The sequence below is a fragment of the Xenopus laevis genome, chromosome 6L, assembly GCF_017654675.1.
Source record: "Xenopus laevis strain J_2021 chromosome 6L, Xenopus_laevis_v10.1, whole genome shotgun sequence".
Classification (NCBI taxonomy): domain Eukaryota; kingdom Metazoa; phylum Chordata; class Amphibia; order Anura; family Pipidae; genus Xenopus; species Xenopus laevis.
In genome coordinates, this window is record NC_054381.1 from 21,752,009 (window position 1) to 21,772,717 (window position 20,709).

The 20,709-nt window shown below is 39.8% G+C and overlaps 1 protein-coding gene across 1 annotated transcript in view; it reads left to right on the top strand.

Moving 5' to 3' along the window:
• The window catches only part of LOC108718763 (neuropilin-1-like), a 112,466-nt gene that overhangs the window by 45,529 nt on the left and 46,228 nt on the right, over nucleotides 1-20,709 (top strand). Inside the window, exons 5-7 of the mRNA XM_018267183.2 lie at nucleotides 416-643; nucleotides 13,371-13,526; nucleotides 13,969-14,135. Coding sequence (XP_018122672.1) covers nucleotides 416-643; nucleotides 13,371-13,526; nucleotides 13,969-14,135 — 551 coding nt within the window. The remainder of the gene's footprint in view (nucleotides 1-415; nucleotides 644-13,370; nucleotides 13,527-13,968; nucleotides 14,136-20,709) is intronic.

The following is a 20,709-nucleotide window of genomic DNA, read 5'->3' on the forward strand; positions in this document are numbered from 1 at the left end:
ATGTTGAAATTGGATATGACATTCAACGTGACATTGATTAGCAAATTGGTCAAGGCTTATTATTTAAAATCATCGTTTGATATTTGAAAGTGCAGGAGATTTATTTGGTGTTTGTCTAAAAATAGTGACATCCCCTAGTTCCCATGGGATTGTAATATTTAGGGTTATGGTCAACTAAAAACCTATGCTTAGGTCCTCAAACTGAGTTATGTGCCCCCAGGTGGCCCCAAACCTGAGGTCCAATTAGGATAAAATATCCAGTGTTATACACTCATCTCAGAATTACAGCAAGGTGACTACTGGCACAATGATGTTATAGGCAACATGGGAACTGACCAAATGTTGGACCTCAAAGAGCTGAAACCAAATAAGAACAAAAACCTCTAACCAATGTATTTCTTTTCTATGTTCCAAGGTCCGGAATGTTCCAGAAATTTTACATCTTCCAGTGGAGTGATAAAGTCTCCGAAATATCCGGAGAAATACCCAAACGCTTTGGAATGTACATACATCATCTTTGCACCCAAGATGCAAGAAATTGTACTGGAATTTGAAAGCTTTGAATTAGAGGCCGATTCCAATGCACCAGGGGGACAGACGTGCAGATATGACTGGCTGGGAATTTGGGATGGATTCCCAGGTGGTAAGTCAACGACGCTTGAAATAGGAAGTAGTGAAAGTTAACATATGCTGTGTTTATGGGTTTTAGGAAAATTGTTGCCCAAGATTTTCCATAGATAGATAGATAGATAGATAGAGAGAGAGAGAGAGAGAGAGAGAGAGAGAGAGAGAGAGATGGATAGATAGATAGATGATAGATAGACAGACAGACAGACAGACAGACAGATAGATAGATAAAATAGTTGCAGTGGGTAAAGTGTATTGTGATACTAAGCTCTATTGTTAGTATAGGTATATAGAATTTAATTAGGGAGGGGTGTATTTATGGATGCTGGGTTTTCATTTGGAGGGGTTGAACTTGATGGACTTTGTCTTTTTTCAACCCAATTTAACTATGTAACTATGTATATATTATAATTACTCTACCTATGAATGGGAGCTACCATGTTGCTTGGCTCAGTTATCTTGTAAGTTTGGTGAAGAAGCCATTAAATTAACAACTGCTATAATTGTAACTGACAATGAGGCCTCCTGTCAGTCTTGATTTTCAAAACATTTCATAGCCAAATCTTTCTTTCATAAACTAGACACTGTTAATGGGTTATTGAAAAAAAACCGAGAGGATAAAATAACACTAATGGCAGTATCAAAGAACCAGAACATTCTTCAGTCAAGTACACTTGTAAATTTAGTTCGGTCTGACATCACACAGCAAGTAGCTCTGCGGGATAATGATCTTGTTCAAATAAACAAGACATTTTAGCAAGTAGTTAAACCGGAAGCCTATATATAAATTTTACGTACGCCAGACAAAGGGACCTCAGCCACTAAGACCATCTGTGGAGTGTGTGTCATCTCCAAAACAGCTAAAGTGAGCATGAGTAGTCCTATACACATCCTACCCAGACCCCAATCCCAGCCTGACCTCTTGGGAAATCCTTTCCAAGTTCAACTTGTGTTACACATATGGGAAAAGAACTTTTGTTGGTACAGAAGCACAGCTTTAGAAAACTAGAAAATACTTGTATTTTAAGAATGTTGTGGTCAGTTGTAGCCTTTGAGCCAGGCAGTGATTAATATCTGTGGCGTATGCCCCATGACTCCACAACGAGGGGGACATTATGGAGAAATATGAATTTTGTCTCATCCAGCCAAGGGTATTGCACAGTCCTTACAGAAGGTTGTCATGATCTTCCTTATATGATGAGCAGATTTTATTGTGCTTACACCTTATGAAAAAGGACCATTACTCTAGAGTTAGGCCACTGAAGGATTCTCTTGTTCTGGTTGGTTTACGCAAACATTGGTCTGGTTTAGTTTAGTTTATATGCTGTTAGGTATCAGGTTAGTTTGTCTGTAGGAAGGTTTTAATGCTGTCTTTAATTGACTTCAAGTTGGCCTCACCATGTAAAGGATCTAATAATCAAATTGACTTTTGGTTGGTCCAGTTATGCAAAGGATCTAGATATCACTGTAGGATCTTGCAGCCCCCGTAGCACTAGGGTATTAGGAACCTTGTACGTTGGATAGTTGTTGGTCCTCCCTACTCCATTCACTGTTATGCCAGAGCTTGAATGTAATGTGCTTTTTAATAAATAGCAGGAGACCATTTCAAGATGGTTCTTTGCCATCTGCACCCCCTCATTATAAGCCAGTCTGCTTTGCCCAATGAATATACAATTTGTTTGGTCTGCTTATTAAACTAAGCTAAGAACTGTCTGCGCTCACTATATACAGTAGTAGCAGCTGTCTGTGTAATATAGGACTAGATTATCATGTTATATCATTTTACAATTAGCTCCTGTATTGCAATTTAAATATTGGCTCTCCTCATATTTGATTGCATTTCAACGACCCTCATTAACCTTCCGCTGCCAATATTTCTTTTTGGATATCAAAGTTTCACTTTTAAGAAGACAAAATAATTTTTTACACATTGGGAATACTGTATGTGTGCTGGCCCTCCGCTCGCTGCATCTGTCTGTGACAACTACAGAGACTTCTCACCTCTGCTCAGAGATGTAATAGATTGGGGAAGAATTCTCTCAGCCAACACAGAATCAGATTGTGATGCTAATTAGAGCTCCCAATGATGGAACAGAACCTCCATCTGCAGCGACTTGCACTCGCCTTCTAACAGAGGTGTGAAAAGTAGTTTCGGCTTAATGAAATTTTGAAGGTTAACACAGGGAAAGTGTTACCAAAATTTTAGAAAATGGGATTACTACTTTACAGCCTGAACACACACACTTTCATTTTTTTCTTTCAATATGATGCTTTGAAGATCTGTTTCTCCAAAGATGCCCCAGTAGCTCCCCATCTTCTTTTCTGTTGATTCACTGCACATGCTCTGTGCTGCTGTCACTTACTGAGCTTAGGGACCCACTCACAATATACAGTACATATAGAATAGAAATGTCACAATATAAGGCTGATTAGTAATTAATACAGATAATTACTACATGGCAGCACAGAAACCAGTGCAATTACATCAGAATTTAATAATCAGCCCTGTAGCATCAGCTTATATTACAGACCAACCTCATTTTCTGCTGGATAATTAGTGAGGACCCCTAAGCTTAGCTTCTCAACAGCTGCTCAGAGCCCACTGAGCATGTGAGTGTCACAGACACTTTCCAAGATGGTGACCCCCTGTGACAAGTTTGAAGTCCTGGATCATTGCTGCTATTGACAAGCTGAAACTTTAGGCTGGTGCAATAAGTTCAGTATATAAAATATGGCATTTTTAGCGACATTCATTTTTAGGGTTTTGTTCTCCTTTAAGCAAGAATACAGTATGTGATCAGACTGGAAATATATACTGTATATATATATCATCTGCCCGGTAAAGTAACACATTTTATTGGCGTAACAATGGCTGCTTGCCTCGCATTCCCGGGATCTGCAAGTGACAAACTATTGATGTATTTCTGCTCCACGGTGAGGTGTGAAACTTTAATCAATGCGCCTGCTGCAGATACATAGCTCCAGCACTGAGCCGACAGCCGCAGGTGTGAATAGCATGAGGCTTGATTCACAGAAAGAATTTTATGTTTCCTCCATAAGGTAGCCAGACACCTGCGCACATCTGTTCTATCCGTGACCCCGAAAGCACCGCAATGTATAATCATGGGTGGGCTGTACAACAAACAGAGCCAGAGAACTGAAAGAGCAGGCAGTAGCATACACAACGACATACAATTATGTTTTCTTTCATTGTACAAAAATGTGCGTTTGGGTAGGGATGTCTTCTAAAGAACATACAGAACACGGTCGCATTCACAGTTTCTGCCGTCCATACAGGGACGCCCAGACAGTCACTTGGGTTTCTGTATGGTTCCTTGTCATTCTACTGTCTCATGCATGGAATCAAGCAAGTATGTGGGTGCCCAAGGGTGTTAGCCTGCCCATTTGATGGGGGACTGGGAATTTTAATTTGTTGGGTGACCAGGCTAATTGTAGTTATACCACTGGCCTAACCCTTAAAGGAAAACTTTACCCCCCAAACAATGTAGGTCTCTGTTAAAAGATACTGAGTAAAACAGCTCATATGTAAAATCCTGCTTCATGTAAATGAACCATTATCATAATAATATACTTTTTTAGTAGTATGTGCCATTGGGTAATCATAAATAGAAAATTGCCATTTTAAAAAATAAGGGCCGCCCCCTGAGATCGTAAGATTCACTGTGCACACATATAAACCACATGTAAGGTCACATGAGCCAATTAACAGACAGAGTTCTGCCTTTTGCTTCCTCACTTCTTCCTGTTACAGTTAGTGTTGTAGTATTTCTGGTCAGGTGATCTCTGAGGCAGCACAGATAGAGTCATGAAATGGTGGTTCAAGGCAAGAGATGTAAAAGGGCAATATTTATGTAAATATATATTCCAGTTTGGTAAGATTCTTTAATATGTCATTCAATTTGATATAAACTATCTGTTGCTTAAGTATTCATTTTGGGGGTATAGTTTTCCTTTAACACAACTCAGCATTTTGGGATGATATACCTCCCTTTGTTATCAAGACTGGTCGGAATTTCAACTCGGATCTATGCCGTAGTTTATAAGGCTTGAGCATGCTTTGCCCTGCTAACCTTGCTATCATAAAGCTGGCTATAGACGCAAAGATCTGATCGTACGAATTGAGGATTTGTACGATTTTCGGCCCATGTGTTGACAGCCCCAACATTTTTCGTCCGTCGGAGATCAGTCGTTTGGTCGATCGGACAGGTTAAAAAATTTCTGTCGCCTGCCGTTAATATCTTTGCGTGTATTGCCGATTGTACGATTTCCAGAGGGAGACTGTCACTAGCTTTGGTTGGACAGAACATTCGTACGATTGCTGTCATGGGCATATTAACAGCAATGTAACTAGAGGGGGGCGGGCCCTGGCGCGGGACGTGCAGCCGGAATCCGCCCAGAATCAGCAGCGCGCGAGCTGCCGGGTGGCCCGGAGGGGGGTGCGGGCCCTGGGCCAATCACACTCCTGCTCCCCTGGTAGTTACGCCACTGCATATTAAGGCAGGCACCTGTAGTCACATTCGTAGGGGGCCTATTTAAACTAGTTCCTTTGCTGACTACAGGCACCTAGCCTAAATGGCACTGGAGGATAGCAGAGTTAGGGGGTTAGTTATCAAAGGTCAATTTTTTTTTATACCTCAAATGAACTCACAACTTGAATGGTTTCTTTTATAAAAAAAAAAACTCAATGGAAAAAACTGAAAACTTGAATTGATTAACGTTTTTGGCGGAAAAAAACTAGAATCGTTCGAATTGATCAAGTTTAACCCGAAAATGTGAGTTTTTGCCAACAAAAATCAACTGGAAAACTGTAATTTTCGTGGAAAGCACAACTCGAACCTTAATAAATAACCCCTCTAAGCTCATGTGGATTTTAGTCAGCAGCAACCCCCAAAAAACTCCAGTGGCTCAGCAGGAAAAACACATACACACCACTGCACAGACTACAGTTTGATTTGCCGGTACCCTGACAAATGAATAGCGGCAATGGGTTGTAATGTATTTAAGCAGTGATAGATACATGCAGATCAAGGCACCCAAGCTCTCTACACCGGGTCGGGTTCAGGTGTTCTTCTTCTCCCAGCAGGTGTGCCGGACCAGACCCAGCAATGCAAATAAAAAGAAATATTAAAAGAAAAAAAAAGCTAGATGGGTCCCTAGGCAATGGACTAGGGTAGCCTGTGCATTAATTCATTAAATCTAAACATCCCTGGTAAATAAGAAGTGGGTAGAGTTTACTGGTCAGTGCACTTATGGGGTACAGTAAGAATCATTGTTAATGCAAACAATAAGCACAATGCAGAAAACATTTCCTTAGCAAAAACAATAGTTTTTATTTGTCCACATTAGCCATTAGAACTTTAATGGATGAGACCAACTTGTATTAACATTATAATATTCACAGTGAACAAAACCGACCAACTGCTCTAAAAACAGCAGCACATTGTACATTTGTAGGGCCAACTTCAGAACACAAGTTATCCTTTATTCGGAGGGCTGTAATGTTTAAAAGTAATGATTAGAAGGAATTGGAAAGGAGGTTAGAATGGTGAGTGGATGTAATACAGGAATTCGGTAAGAGACTCTTCTGCCCAATATGTTCATTAGTCAAATAGAAATGCCTTAGAAGGGAAAGTATGTGCAGAGCTGTGTGCTGATAAGACAAATATCTGTAGCAGGCTCCCAATTCAGCATTCCGGGTGGTAGTAACAAAAATGAAGGGGGAAAGAACAATAAAGGGAAAGTAATCCTGGAAGGCTTCTGTTCTGCTTCAGCATCAATAGAAACAGTTCCTCTGCCTTTGTTATTACTGGATATCAGGGCTGCCAGTTACATAGGGCACAGTTGCTTCTCTATACAAAGTGGAAGCAGATAAGAGTTCCAGAGACATTCCCCAGCCACTCCAGTGAATCATACAGCTGCCACTGTCTCAGCCACAAGCCTTGCTGCCCCCAAGGACTGAGTGACTGATATTAAGAGTGAAAAGCCATTTGGAGGGGTGTGCATCCAGCCTGCATACTATTGCCTCCTTGGCAAGACTTCAGTGCTCAAGTCAATAAAATAAACACATTTCTGTAGGAAGGAACAGAAAGCAGTGTCTTGCGATAGATGTTAATGTCATAGGGAATTAGACACTCCATTAATCTCTTTTATCTGGGCTTCTTCTGATTTCTTGTCTGATCTTCTGCTGTCATTAAAAGGACATGAGCGCCGGAGTTTGCGTTGCTCATACTGTATGTGAAAGGGCAATTAATATCCTTTTCAGGACATTTCTTTGAGACATTGATGGCATTTTAGTGTCCAGCTACAGGCTCATGTTTTCAGCCAGCACCAAGAAAATGTCCTATGTATAAATCCCTGTTTAAGGCTGGGAATGTTGGGATTTGTTGGTCACTTGGAAGTTGAAGGGTGCAGTGGTCATATCATTTCTTCATCCCAGCCTGCTGAAAGCATGAAAAATGGTTTTAATCCAGAATAATCGGGACCTGGGGGTTTTCCGAATATGGGATCTTTCCGTAATTTGGATCTCCATAGTTTGTCTATTAAAAAATAATGTAAACATTAAATAAACTCAACAGGATTGTTTTGCCTCCAGTAAGGATCAATTATATCTAAATTGGGAACAAGTACAAGCTACTGTTTTATTATTATAGAAATTTTTTTTTTAATTATTTGGTTCAAAACAAGTCTATGGGTCCTGTAAGTTGGATAATGGGTTTCTGAATAAGGGATCCCATACCTCATGGCATGATAACTATGATTATTAGTTAAGAGAAGAAAACCTCATGATATTCCTGTTTCAGAGCTTACCCTTGTTTCTATGGGTCTAATGGTGGTGGGCTTCAACTTCATATCTCCTCTCTTAGACCTCTAACCCCCATATGTAATAAAAGTCACTAAGTTTGCCCAGGAGCAGTAACCCATAGCAACCGATAAAATGCTTGCTTTTAAACAGGTGACAAGTAAATTCTACCTGCTGATTGGATGCTATGGGTTATTGCCCCTGGGTAAACTTAGTGCCTTTTATTACATAACCCTTTTAGAGTGTTATCATTCCCTTACAAGATAGACACGGACTTGTCCATGGAACTTGGTCTGATACTGACACTTGTTTCAGCATAACCTAAACTGACACAAATATATACCAGCACGGATATTCCCATGTACCAAACTCAATGCAGCAGTATAGGGGCACTTAATAAGGAATCTATTTAATCTTGTCTGCTTTTATACGTACATATATCATATTGTCATGCTGACCTCTGTCTGGGCAAAGTGCATGTCAACTTACTTCCAATAAAGGCCATGTTTACATTTACTTTCACTGATGGTTACGTTAGATTATGATTTAAAGTGGTGGCTTGACCTTAGACATCTATTATGGCAGTTTATAGGAAGCGGGGCAGTTATATTATTCAATAGTTCATGATTCAAAGCACGGGTAAAGCTTAAAAGGTTGCAATTTAGAAATTACTTGTTGGAGACAACATATAACAATGCCTTGCCGAGATAGTTATAGTCAGGTGGGACAAATGACATCACTAAGCACCGATTATGTCTGATGTCATCACTAAGCACCGTTTATAAGAAAATATCTTATTATCATTATGGCTATTGTGTATTATATTATAAAAATCTCTCTTTTAGTGAGACTTTTCCTCTTTCCATATATATCATTGTGTTTCTCATCTCTATTGATGGCTAATGAGCTCAATTCCACATGGGTTTTCTCTCGACTCTCCTCGCTGGGCCTCTCAGGCAAATCAGAGAGATAAAGGTCACATAAATATATGTATAGATGATTAGCAACAGGGAGATAAGCCTCGTTTAATTACTTCCTCTCCTCTACTTGTTGACTAGACATTTGGGCAGCAGTCGTTAATTATAAGCGTTAATAATACATACCCACCGAATGGAAATGGATGATTCACCCCGCTTTCGAGGCGGCATATGCCTGGGAAAAATGAGAAAAAAATATTTTCCTTCTAGTAAATATGCTGCTTCTGAGCCAAGAAAAAAGGGATTATACTAGTAATTTCAAGAGCATGGGCGCTTCGGCCATCACATGTTAATTACCAGTTTGCTAACACTGAGGGAAATGTTGAGAGGCCATACTCAAATCACAGTTATGCTTTGTACGTGGAACACTGATTAATGATATCTGCTTTGTCCAAGTCCGTTGCAGATCAATATTGCATTAGCTAGTCTGGGTATGTTGCATAAAGAAATTCAATACTCCATTGTATGATATTGTGGCTTCTGAATGCATTGCCTTCTTCTGCTCCGCAGATGAGATGTCCAGGGGCAAAATTCAGACAAACTAAACGCAGACATCCCAAATAAATCCTTAAAAAATAATAAGACAGTGAGTCATAGTACTACAGACCCTACAAAGTTCCTCTGTTTGCCGACTCAATGGCCAAGTTGTTTGTGTCTTAAAAGTCACCTGAGTTCAAAGAGGAATATTTATTGTTAATCTTTAAATACCAGTTCATTTGACTGTGTCAGAGGCTTCTCATCGGTAACCCAGTAAAATATCTCTCAGGGGGACACTACATTTAATGGGATTTAGTGGGACCATTTGGTATTAATGAACTATTCAGTATAAGAAATAGAATTTTACAGTAACCAGCAGACTAATGGAAACAGTATCACATGACTCCGCTACACTTAAGGGGTTCTGTAATAAAAGGCAGTAAGTTTGCCCCGGAGCAGTAACCCATAGTAACCAATCAGAAGGCAGAATTTACCAGTCACCTGTCTAAAAGCAAACAGTTTATTGGTTGCTATGGGTTACTGCTCCTGGGCAAACTTACTGCCATTTATTACATATGGGGGTTAGATCGGTATTCCAAGTTGTCCCAATTGTCTTTATAACTATTTGTTGCTAAGATAGGAATTACTGTGGGTCCGTTTCTTCTATATAGGTACTTGTTTGTCACACGTGCCACAGAAACTACAAAAATACAGTATATTGTAGGAAAGTTTCTGCTTAAAACTTTAGCACAGTATATTATGTTTTACAATTAGACTGGACTGCCAATGTAGCTGAGAATCTCCTGGTGGTCCCCAGTCAAGGAGGACAATTCCCACTAGCCCTTTCTTATTTCCACCCTAGGCCCATGTGACACAGATGCTTGATGTCAGGTTTCTTTGATGGATCATAGGTCCAATCCAACACCAGCAGGGTTATGCTGGCCTGCCAGAGTACCAAAAGATTTCCTAGTAGACCAATTGGCCCCAGTCTGGGAAGGGAAAATTCCAACTAGCCTTTTCCAATTTCCACCATAATAACATAACCTCTAAATTGGGGGTCCCCAACTTTTTTCATCAATGAACCACATTCAGCAACCCCACCCGGTTCTCAGTGCTTGTTCCTGTGTTGACACACAGGGGGAGGTTGTTGCACGGGAGTGAGTAGTGCCGCATGGGAGCACAAGCAGCCCAAAGATCCCCCAAGAGGTGCAGACTAGGAGGTAGGCAGCCAGAAGAGGTACTTGCCTGGAGCCAATATTGCACCATAGGCACATAACTCTTCTGCCTACCACAAGTTCTGACCCTGCTGTCTCCATTTAATTGTTGTGATGAAAACCAATGTCAGGTTCTCCAATGAGGATACAAGCAATGTAGGAGCACGCCCACCCTAACCGAATTGGCAGTACAGAGATTCCTGGTGCACACTGGTGGAGGCTCGGCCACCTCCTAACAATAGTCCAAATAGAAAAATCATTTTCCCATTAGGTTCTCAAATGAGCCCTAGAAGGCCCACTGCAACACTTCTGGGGGAATGTAATAAAAGTCGTTAACGGAAAAAATATTCGCAATGCAAAAAGTTATGCCTTTGGGCGAATTTACGGGAATTTAATATAGCTTTTCTGAAACCCGAAAACTGTTTAGCGAACATTTCCGACAGGGGAAGAAGGTTTGTGAATTTTATAGTTTGCACCAGTGCGCAGTGAATGTAATAAAACTTCTTACTGGAAAAGTTGTTATGTTTGCTCCAAAAGATTACGACGCCTTCAAGCACTTCTTAATAAATGGGCAATGCAATAACCGTTGAAGGAAGAGCGTTACATTGAGAATTTGTATTCTTATTTGTGCAAATTGTTTTGCTCTTTGCGACTTATATTACATTCCCCCATTTGTCTTACAATTAACGAGTGGTTATGCCATAACATTTTTATAACCCCCTGCAGCCAATCAAATGCCTTTTTTCATTATTCATACTGTATACCTCCCAACTGTCCTGTTTTTCACAGGACAGTCCCAGTATTGACAGATCCACAGTCCTGGATTTTCTCTTTGATCTCCTGCACTGAACAGCCAGAAAAAGATACAATTTTTCTACAACTTAATTGTCTTTTGGCAGAGAGCCCAGAGTATGTGGCAGGTGCACTTAGATACATTTGTTACAATTTAAGATAAGCAAAGAAACAAATGTAACAATTTAATATAAGCAGGTCTCTTGCTTATCTACCATTATGTCTATCTTGTGTGATTATTACATTCATGGCACTATAAGTACTATTTCACAGTAAAATACTTTTTCATTTTTTTTACTGATATACACAACTATTCTATAATACTAACCTTGCCCTAGATTTTCTGTATGAATAGAAGATGTTTACAGTAGACACAATGCCTGTGCAGGCAATTATACAGTTGCAATGCATTTTCCAAATACAGTTTATTCCCTTATATACAAACAACAAAGAGGCATTCTTTTACTTTACACAACTCTGTTCCCAAACTCTATTGTTATGCTAACATTTTCTGCCTTTCCATGCTTTCTGGTAAAGTGCTAAAGTAAATGCAAAGCTGGAACTTATAAATAAGTCCAATTACCTAGCAAATTGTTTGATTTCCATAGTAACCAAGAGTGTATTGAGGTACTTATAAGCACAGAAATTTGGTTAATTTACATGTCCACTTTGCTTCTTCCTTTTTTCTTCACATACATAATATATGGGGAAATGCATTCTACAATAAGGCATTTCTCCTGATGTGCAGCTCTCATTAGAGAATGAAATGAAAGGGATAGATGGAGAAGTAGGTCACAGGAATTATTGAAGGGCACGGACTGTACCTGCCAAGTCTTGAACTAAATAAAAATATCACGTATGTTTGACATAGACATCTTTATATGTGTAAAAAATGTCCATGCTAAAAACTGCCTGTGTAATTCATTATTAGACAGGAGCTTTAGTTGCACTCAGAGTAACTTCCTCCCATGAAGCTACAACATGTATATATTGAGGAAAACGCAGATGAAAAATCATGTAACTTACGACAAGGGCCACAAAATCAAAATGTCAATTTGAGTACGTAGCAAACTCATCTACATTTTACCCACTTTTATATTGGGAATATATTTTTAAAATTCACAAGCCGAGATTGTGAATAGGCTCTTTGTAAACAAAATGAAAATAATTATACTGATTCTAAAACTACTACTTAATAATGATAGAGTGAGGTTTCTTATGCTTCCTTGAACTTGGCCCATGCTGAGTAAACCATTATGTCTCTCAGCATCTTTCAAATTCTTGGCTTTTTGTAAATTGGTAGTTATTTGCTGGTAATAATATGTTTGTCATTCTGATCTTTAGCCCATGTGATAGGCCCTGGTAACTAACTGTGACTGTGGGATAGCAGGTATAGTAGGGAGAGATGGTGTCTATAGTAACAGTGGGATAATAGTCTCTGGGAAGGGAGTGTGACTGTGGGATAGCAGGTATAGTAGGGAGAGATGGTGTCTATAGTAACAGTGGATAATAGTCTCTGGGAAGGGAGTGTGACTGTGGGATAGCAGGTATAGTAGGGAGAGATGGTGTCTATAGTAACAGTGGGATAATAGTCTCTAGGAAGGGAGTGTGACTGTGGGATAGCAGGTATAGTAGGGAGAGATGGTGCCTATAGTAACAGTGGGATAATAGTCTCTGGGAAGGGAGTGTGACTGTGGGATAGCAGGTATAGTAGGGAGAGATGGTGCCTATAGTAACAGTGGATAATAGTCTCTGGGAAGGGAGTGTGACTGTAGGACATCAGGTATAGTAGGGAGAGATGGTGTCTATAGTAACAGTGGGATAATAGTCTCTGGGAAGGGAGTGTGACTGTGGGATAGCAGGTATAGTAGGGAGAGATGGTGTCTATAGTAACAGTGGGATAATAGTCTCTGGGAAGGGAGTGTGACTGTGGGATAGCAGGTATAGTAGGGAGAGATGGTGCCTATAGTAACAGTGGGATAATAGTCTCTGGGAAGGGAGTGTGACTGTGGGATAGCAGGTATAGTAGGGAGAGATGGTGCCTATAGTAACAGTGGATAATAGTCTCTGGGAAGGGAGTGTGACTGTAGGACATCAGGTATAGTAGGGAGAGATGGTGCCTATAGTAACAGTGGGATAATAGTCTCTGGGAAGGGAGTGTGACTGTGGGATAGCAGGTATAGTAGGGAGAGATGATGCCTATAGTAACAGTGGATAATAGTCTCTGGGAAGGGAGTGTGACTGTGGGATAGCAGGTATAGTAGGGAGAGATGGTGCCTATAGTAACAGTGGGGATAATAGTAACAGTGGAATAATAGTCTCTGAAAAGGGACTGTGGATGTGGAAGAGAAGGTACAGTAGAAACATAACATTCAGACAAGAATATTAAGAAATAGTAGATTTTCTGTAATTATGAGAATGTAAACCTTCACTTTATATTCATAAACATTGTTTTCTTTATAGTTGGCCCTCACATTGGCCGTTACTGTGGACAGAACACCCCGGGCCGCGTTCGATCCTCCACTGGGATCCTCTCGATGATCTTTCACACAGACAGTGCAATAGCGAAGGAAGGATTTTTCGCAAACTTCAGTGTTGTTCAGAGTAACATCGATGAAGGTTAGTGATGCCTTGTGAATCAATGTCCTAGATGTTGTGCCTCTTCTGCAGCACATGCAGTCACATCAAACATTAGAAAGAGATATCCTCAAGAGTGTTTCTGTATTCTAAACTAGAAGATCATGTTTTCATCAATACTGAAAAGAAGTCAATATGTAAACGTTACTTTTCCTTACAATACTTTAACACCAGCTGAAGAGCCACAAGGTCTGGTTTGGCTTTGGCTCTGCCGCAAATAAAGACGACCCAGCTCTCGAAGACAAACATTTTGTATACTAACACCTTTCATGAGAACAATTTAACCACCCAAATTCAATAGAAGCCATTGTATGTCAACTCTACTAATATACTGTAGGAGTTTGATATTTTAGAATGTGCAAGGTCCTACCACTTTCCTCTTTGAAGCCATACCCTGGTGACATGATACAATATTTTCTTTCAGGTTTTCAGTGCAAAGAACCCCTCGGCATGGAATCAGGGGAAATTCATTTCGACCAAATCTCCGTTTCTTCCCAGTACAGCATGAACTGGTCTGCAGAGAGGTCACGACTGAATTACGTAGAGAATGGATGGACTCCAGGCGAGGATACAGTCAAAGAATGGATACAGGTAATACAAACTGCTTAAATCTACTTAAAGGTCTACTGTCATGGGTAAAAATGTTAATAGTGCTGCTCCAGCAGAATTCTGCACTGAAATCCGTTTCTCAAAAGATCAAACAGATTTTTTTATATTTCATTTTGAAATCTGACATGGGGCTAGACATGTTGTCAGTTTCCCAGCTGCCCCAAGTCATGTGACTTGTGCTCTGATAAACTTCAAATTGGAGTGATATAACCCCCCTTCCTTTCCCCCCCCAGCAGCCTAACAACAGAACAATGGGAAGGTAACCAGATAGCAGCTCCCTAACACAAGATAACAGCTGCCTGGTAGATCTAAGAACAGCACTTAACAGTAAAATCCATGTCCAACTGAGACACAATCAGTTACATTGAGTAGGAGAAACAACAGCCTGCCAGAAAGCAGTTCCATCCTAAAGTGCTGGCTCTTTCTGAAGCACATGACCAAGCAAAATGACCCAAGATGGCTGCCTACACACCAATATTATAAATAAAAAAAAATACACTTGCTGGTTCTGGAATTAAATTATACATGGCAGAGTGAATTATTTGCAATGTAAACAATGTAATTTAGAAATAAGAACTACATCATAAAAATCATCTTTAAAAAATCCTTTAAACACCAAATGGACAGTGTTCTCCTCCTTCCTCTCTTTGATCTGGTTGGCAGGGTCGATGACCCTGACATCTCTTGGTTGTCAAGGTTTAATGAAGGGTGGCTTGTCTCCCGAAACACGTTGCTTTGTTTTTCCACTTTCTGTGGTTGTTGATGGATGGATGGATTAAGCAACCTGTCTCTTGGAATTGATAGTCAATGCAATCATTGGAGATCTCATTTTATATGATACTTTCCCTTTAAACAAAAGAAATTAAAAAAATATATATATATTCCTAGTGTTTCCTACAGGCACAACACAGATGATCATTATTCAGTCGAACACTTCCTAAATTTGTATTTTCCGAACGTAGCCCCAACAAGCCCTTGGTAGCTAAACAATTCTATTACACATCCCAGTGCTTTCTGAATATCTGTCAACACATGCTGAGAAGTGTAGTTTTAGGCAATGGTAGTGTGAATATTTGCATATTAAATAATATTTCTAAGCCAGAGAATACTACAATTAACAATTCTAATTTAGAAGGACCCCCTACCGTGGCATTATTACAGCAGTATCTTTAGAAACCTATACATGTGCAGAAGGTTATTATAATAAAAGTTTAATTAGGAAAATGGCTTTTATAGTGTTCAGGTTGACTTTTTAGATGCTTTTGTTAGAGTTACTAATGGTTCTTTTTCTGAAAAGTGGTTGGCACAGAACAGGAGTGGGTTGTGTTTTGTAGAACTATTAAAGCATATTCTGAGGCCCAGAAGAGAACATAATGGGAACGATAACTCCACTTCCAGAACCTGATTTTGATTAAATCAATATGCGGTGTAACATTAATAAAAACACAAGTGTGTGGACAGCCAGCAGAGAACAAACCAGTTGGTCCTGATCAGATAGTCTAAAGTTGAACCCTGTGTCCTGTATGGTATTTTTTTAAAAAACAGGATTATTATTATTAACATGTATCTATATAGCGCCAACATATTGCGTAGCACTGTATGGCAACCCTAGTCCCAGCATAGTTAAGCTGGCTGTGTGAATACTTATAAAATAGCTTTAATGTGTATGTTGGAGAATAGTGATGTGCGGGTCAGGGTTTTCCTGACCCACACCTGACCCTAACCCGCCCTGCTGCCGCCCGCACCCACGCTTCTGGGGTCCTTTTATAGACCTGCGCCGCCCCTCCCCGCTAATGACGTCACAATGACATCACAAAAGGGGCAGGGTGAGCAGACGCTAGACTATAAAACCGGAAACTCAGAAGTCAGATGCCGGCATTTGAAGGTGGAGGAGCAGAGGAGGTTGACCCGAACCCGCCCGACCCACGGTTAAACCCACGGGTCCCTCGCGTATCGGGTCGGCCCGCACATCACTATTGGATAAAGGTTTCCATGCTGTATTTGGCCGTTTGTACTGAATCAGTCGTGTGCTGATGAGTATTTCCCAGGGTATAGCCTCCTTAACACAGAACAGCTCCAGTTCACACACTAAGAGGCACATTTATCAACGGTTGAATTTCGAATTTCACGTGCGTTTTTGTAAAACTCCCATAAAGTCAAAATTCGACCAATCAAAATGTATTAATACAATCGAATTTTCTCAGCTCGGACAAATTAAATTGACCCGAAAAGGTGAATCGAAATTCAATTTGAATTAAAAAAAACTCGAAATCTAATTTAAAAAACTCAGGAAGGCCGTAAACATCAACAAATTGATCCCTGGACCTCTCCCATTGGCTTACTGTATACGGTAATTCGTCAGGTTTTAGGTGGCGAATAGTTGAATTGGAGTTCTTAAAGGGTCAGAGTATGATAAATCTTGAAATTCTAATTTTAATTAAACTCAAATCGAGTTTGGATAATTCACAATTCGAATTTGAGAGTTTTGACCAAAACATTTTTTTACGAAATTCGAATTTGAATTTTTAATTCGACCCTTAATAAATCTGTCCCTAAATGTTATGTTTTAGAATGTAGGAGGAGCTTGGTCAGATAAAGGTGTGACTCTGTGTGGCCTGTGTGACATTAACCATCTAGATGGGATGTACAGTATATGGTAGAATACACTCCTTGCTGTAAATATTAACATACCAGAAAGCAAGGGGCAAAAGTTATTTATGTAGATCACAAAACAACAAGGAGACCTATAAAATGAGATTGAGGCTATGCTATTTACTATACAGGTATGGTATCCGTTATCCAGAAAGCTCCTAATTATGGAAAGGCCATCGCACATAGACTCCATTATAAGCAATCAATTATGATTTTGCAAAACTATTTCCTTTTTTCTCTGTAATAATCAAACACTACCTTCCTTCTACTTGATCCCAACTAAGATATGATGAAGCTTTATTGGGGGCAAAACAATCCTATTGGGTTTATTAAGGGGCCGATTCACAAAGGGTCGAATATCGAGGGTTAATTAACTCTCGATATTCGATTGGGAATTAAAATCCTTCGACTTCGAATATCGAAGTCGAAGGATTTTAGCACAAATAGTGCGATTGAACGATCGAAGGATTATTCCTTCGATCGAACGATAAAATCCTTCTAATCGAACGATTCGAAGGATTTTAATCCAACGATCGAAGGAATATCGTTCGATCAAAAAAAGTTAGCGAAGCCTACGGGGACCTTCCCCATAGGCTAACATTGACTTTGGTAGCTTTTAGATGGCAAACTAGGGGGTCGAAGTTTTTTCTTAAAGAGACAGTACTTCGACTATCGAATGGTCGAACAATTTTTAGTTCGATTCGAAGATGTAGTCGTAGTCGAAGGTCGTAGTAGCCCATTCGATGGTCGAAGTAGCCCAAAAAACACTTCGAAATTCGAAGTTTTTTTACTTCAAATCCTTCACTCGAAGTTAGTGAATCGGCCCCTAAATGTTTAAATGATTTTTAACAAACTTAAGCCACAGAAATCCAAATTATGGAAAGATCCCTTATCCAGAAAACCCAAGGCATTCTAGATAACAGGTTCCATACCTGTGATAGTATTCTATATGTTAAAAATATTAAATGTATTTCTGCAAAACTATTTGTCTGGGGAGTGACTTTAAATACTACCTAATATTTTGCAGACATTCAGCAGCTCACCTCCCTGACACGATTAATGAGCAAACAGTTTGGCCTGTGACCCAACGTAGTTTCCACTGGGAGGAAATGTAACAGTTTCCTGAATCAGGCAAACCCAGAACTGAGCGTCATCTATCTCTGGCATGTTTGTGTACATGTCATCGCCCATATACTAATTTCATATCTGGACAATATGGAACCAGGCATGGAATTTTGACGGATGATGTGAAACTACCAATAAGGTTGAGTGACCGTCAAGAGCCTATGACTTATAGAGAAGTTTATAGAATAGGCATTACTGTCTATTTAAGTTATCGGTTTACAATAGACTTTAATGTTGTATCCTGTACCTTGGATACTATGGGGCAGATTTATTAAAGGGCGAAGTGGCTGTCGAGAGCGAAAACTCGCCAAAAATCCAATCCGCAGGGACATCGCCAGTTCACTAACAGGCGCAGATGACCATTCGCTAGCGAAAGAGGCCGTCGCTAGCGTTCGTATTCTATCGTCAGGCGAATGGTCGTTGCTCAGCAAATTCAGTAACGTGCGAATTTTACTGAACAGGACATTGCCAATTTACTAACAGGTGTAGGCGACAATTTGCTAGTGAACGGGACATTAGCTAGCTTTCGTTCACACTCGTTTCGCCAGGCAACTTTTTGCTCTAGGAAATGGGCGTAATTCACTACGATGCAATTTTTTCTGAACGTTACCTCTTTCGTCAAAGTTTACTTTGCCACCTCAGACCAGGCGAACTGCTAAAATGAAGATACATCCTCCTCAATCTTATGTCAGTGACATCATATCCTGTCTTCCGGAAATGCATTAATGCTGAAAAAAAACGCTGGCGACTTTTCCTTTTTTTAAGCGGGATTGCCTGCAAAAGTCCTAACTTGAACTTTTTTGGGTTAACATTTTCCCCAGACATTTGAGGGACATGAAACATTCATTTTACAGTGGGCTCATGTCTAGGGCATTATCTGATCTCTTTTGTCTTTATTCAGGTTCCTTTGACATTTGTAATAAAAAGTGGTCACTTCAAGTATTTGCACCAACATCTCTAAAAAAGATGTCCATACAACGTTAATATATTTTATGAGATTACTAGCAACGCAACTTCGCATTTTAGTGAATTAGCGAAGTGGTAATAAATTTGCACCTTTTTGCTCCTGAGCCACTGGTTGGGGATCACTGTTCTATAGCAACGTCTACTGCTTTATGAGTGCATTTTCAAAAACAACCATTAATCAATCTGATTATTATTTATTTATATAGCTCCAACATATTCCACATCTCTTTACAGAGATTATAAATCATTCACCTCAGTCCCTGCCTCAGTGGAGCTTACAATGTAAGGACATAAATCACATTCACACACTATGTTCACTTCATCAGGAACCAGTATGGGTATCCTTCCACCCCAAGCCCAATGCAGGAGTAAATTTGTTGGGTACATTGGCCCTAATGAAAGTGCATTTCCTAAAGCTTCCCTTCTAAGCAAAGCCAGCATTAATAATTTGAATTCATACAAATTTAATGTCCATGTCCTACTTGGCCATATCAGAAATGACAGCTAAGCAGATGAGGAATCAAGCCTGATTGGTGGTGATGGATCTCACTGGAAAGCTTTGATGCCACGAAGCCCCCAAGTGTCTTTTCAGAGGAAATGTAAACATCAGGCTGGGTTTGAAAAATATGAATGTTTTAAATAATAGATTAGAAGTCAGTGGAAGTGGAAGGTCCCACTTTGCAAATGTCCATCATAGGGAAAGAAATGTAACATGTCATTGGTTCATAGCAGCAAGCAACAATTATTCACCCGGCCGGATCAAATGATGAGCATGGGAAGCCGTGGGATGAGGATTGGAACAGGCTCACTGAGTTTGTTATTTATGATATGATTCTTCATTGTCAACATCTGCCACTTTATCTTCTCCATAGTCAAATCACTGCCAGGCAACAAAGCACAGATTGTAGCTAGCAAACATGACACCAATTCCCAGTCTGCAGGCTCTGACAGGCCAAAAAAAAACCTCATGAAACCCATCAGATGTGCATGCTAAGTCCCTTATTTAAGTGCTGATTTAAAGTCTGGATTTGGAACAGTGTAAAATGAACTTTAGCAGCACGTTTTTTCAATGTGGTGGTCATAGGCAGAGATCAATAAACATGGGCTTAGTCTCCTCAAAAGGAAAACAACTGCTATAGATTCCTATGTAATTAGACGTTCTCCAATGGATGACAATCTACTAATAGTCTCCCCATGAAAATAGGTTTTTCTCCTTCACTGGTGGTGGTCCACCAACCATAAAGGCAAAATTGTTGTTAAGACCTTGCTGTGTTTGTTAAAAGTAAACTACAGGTATGGGTTCTGTTATCAGAAACCCATTATCCAGAAAGCTCCGAATTACAGAAAGGCCATCGCCAATAGACTCCATTTTATCCAAATTATCCAAATTTTTAAAAGTGATTTCCTTTTTCTATGTAATAATAAAACAGTAGCTTGTACTTGATCCCAGCTAAGATATAATTAAACCTGGAAGTAAAACTGGAAGCAAAACCAGCCTATTGGGTTTATTTAATGTTTGCATGATTTTCTAGTAGATTTAAAGGGATACTGTCATGGGAAAACATGTTTTTTTCAAAACGCATCAGTTAATAGTGCTACTCCAGCAGAATTCTGCACTGAAATCCATTTCTCAAAAGAGCCAACAGATTTTTTTATATTCAATTTTGAAATCTGACATGGGGCTAGATATATTGTCAGTTTCCCAGCTACCCCCAGGCATGTGACTTGTGCCTGCACTTTAGGATGGAACTACTTTCTGGCAGGCTGTTATCTCTCCTACTTAATGTAACTGAATCAGTCTCAGTGGGACTTG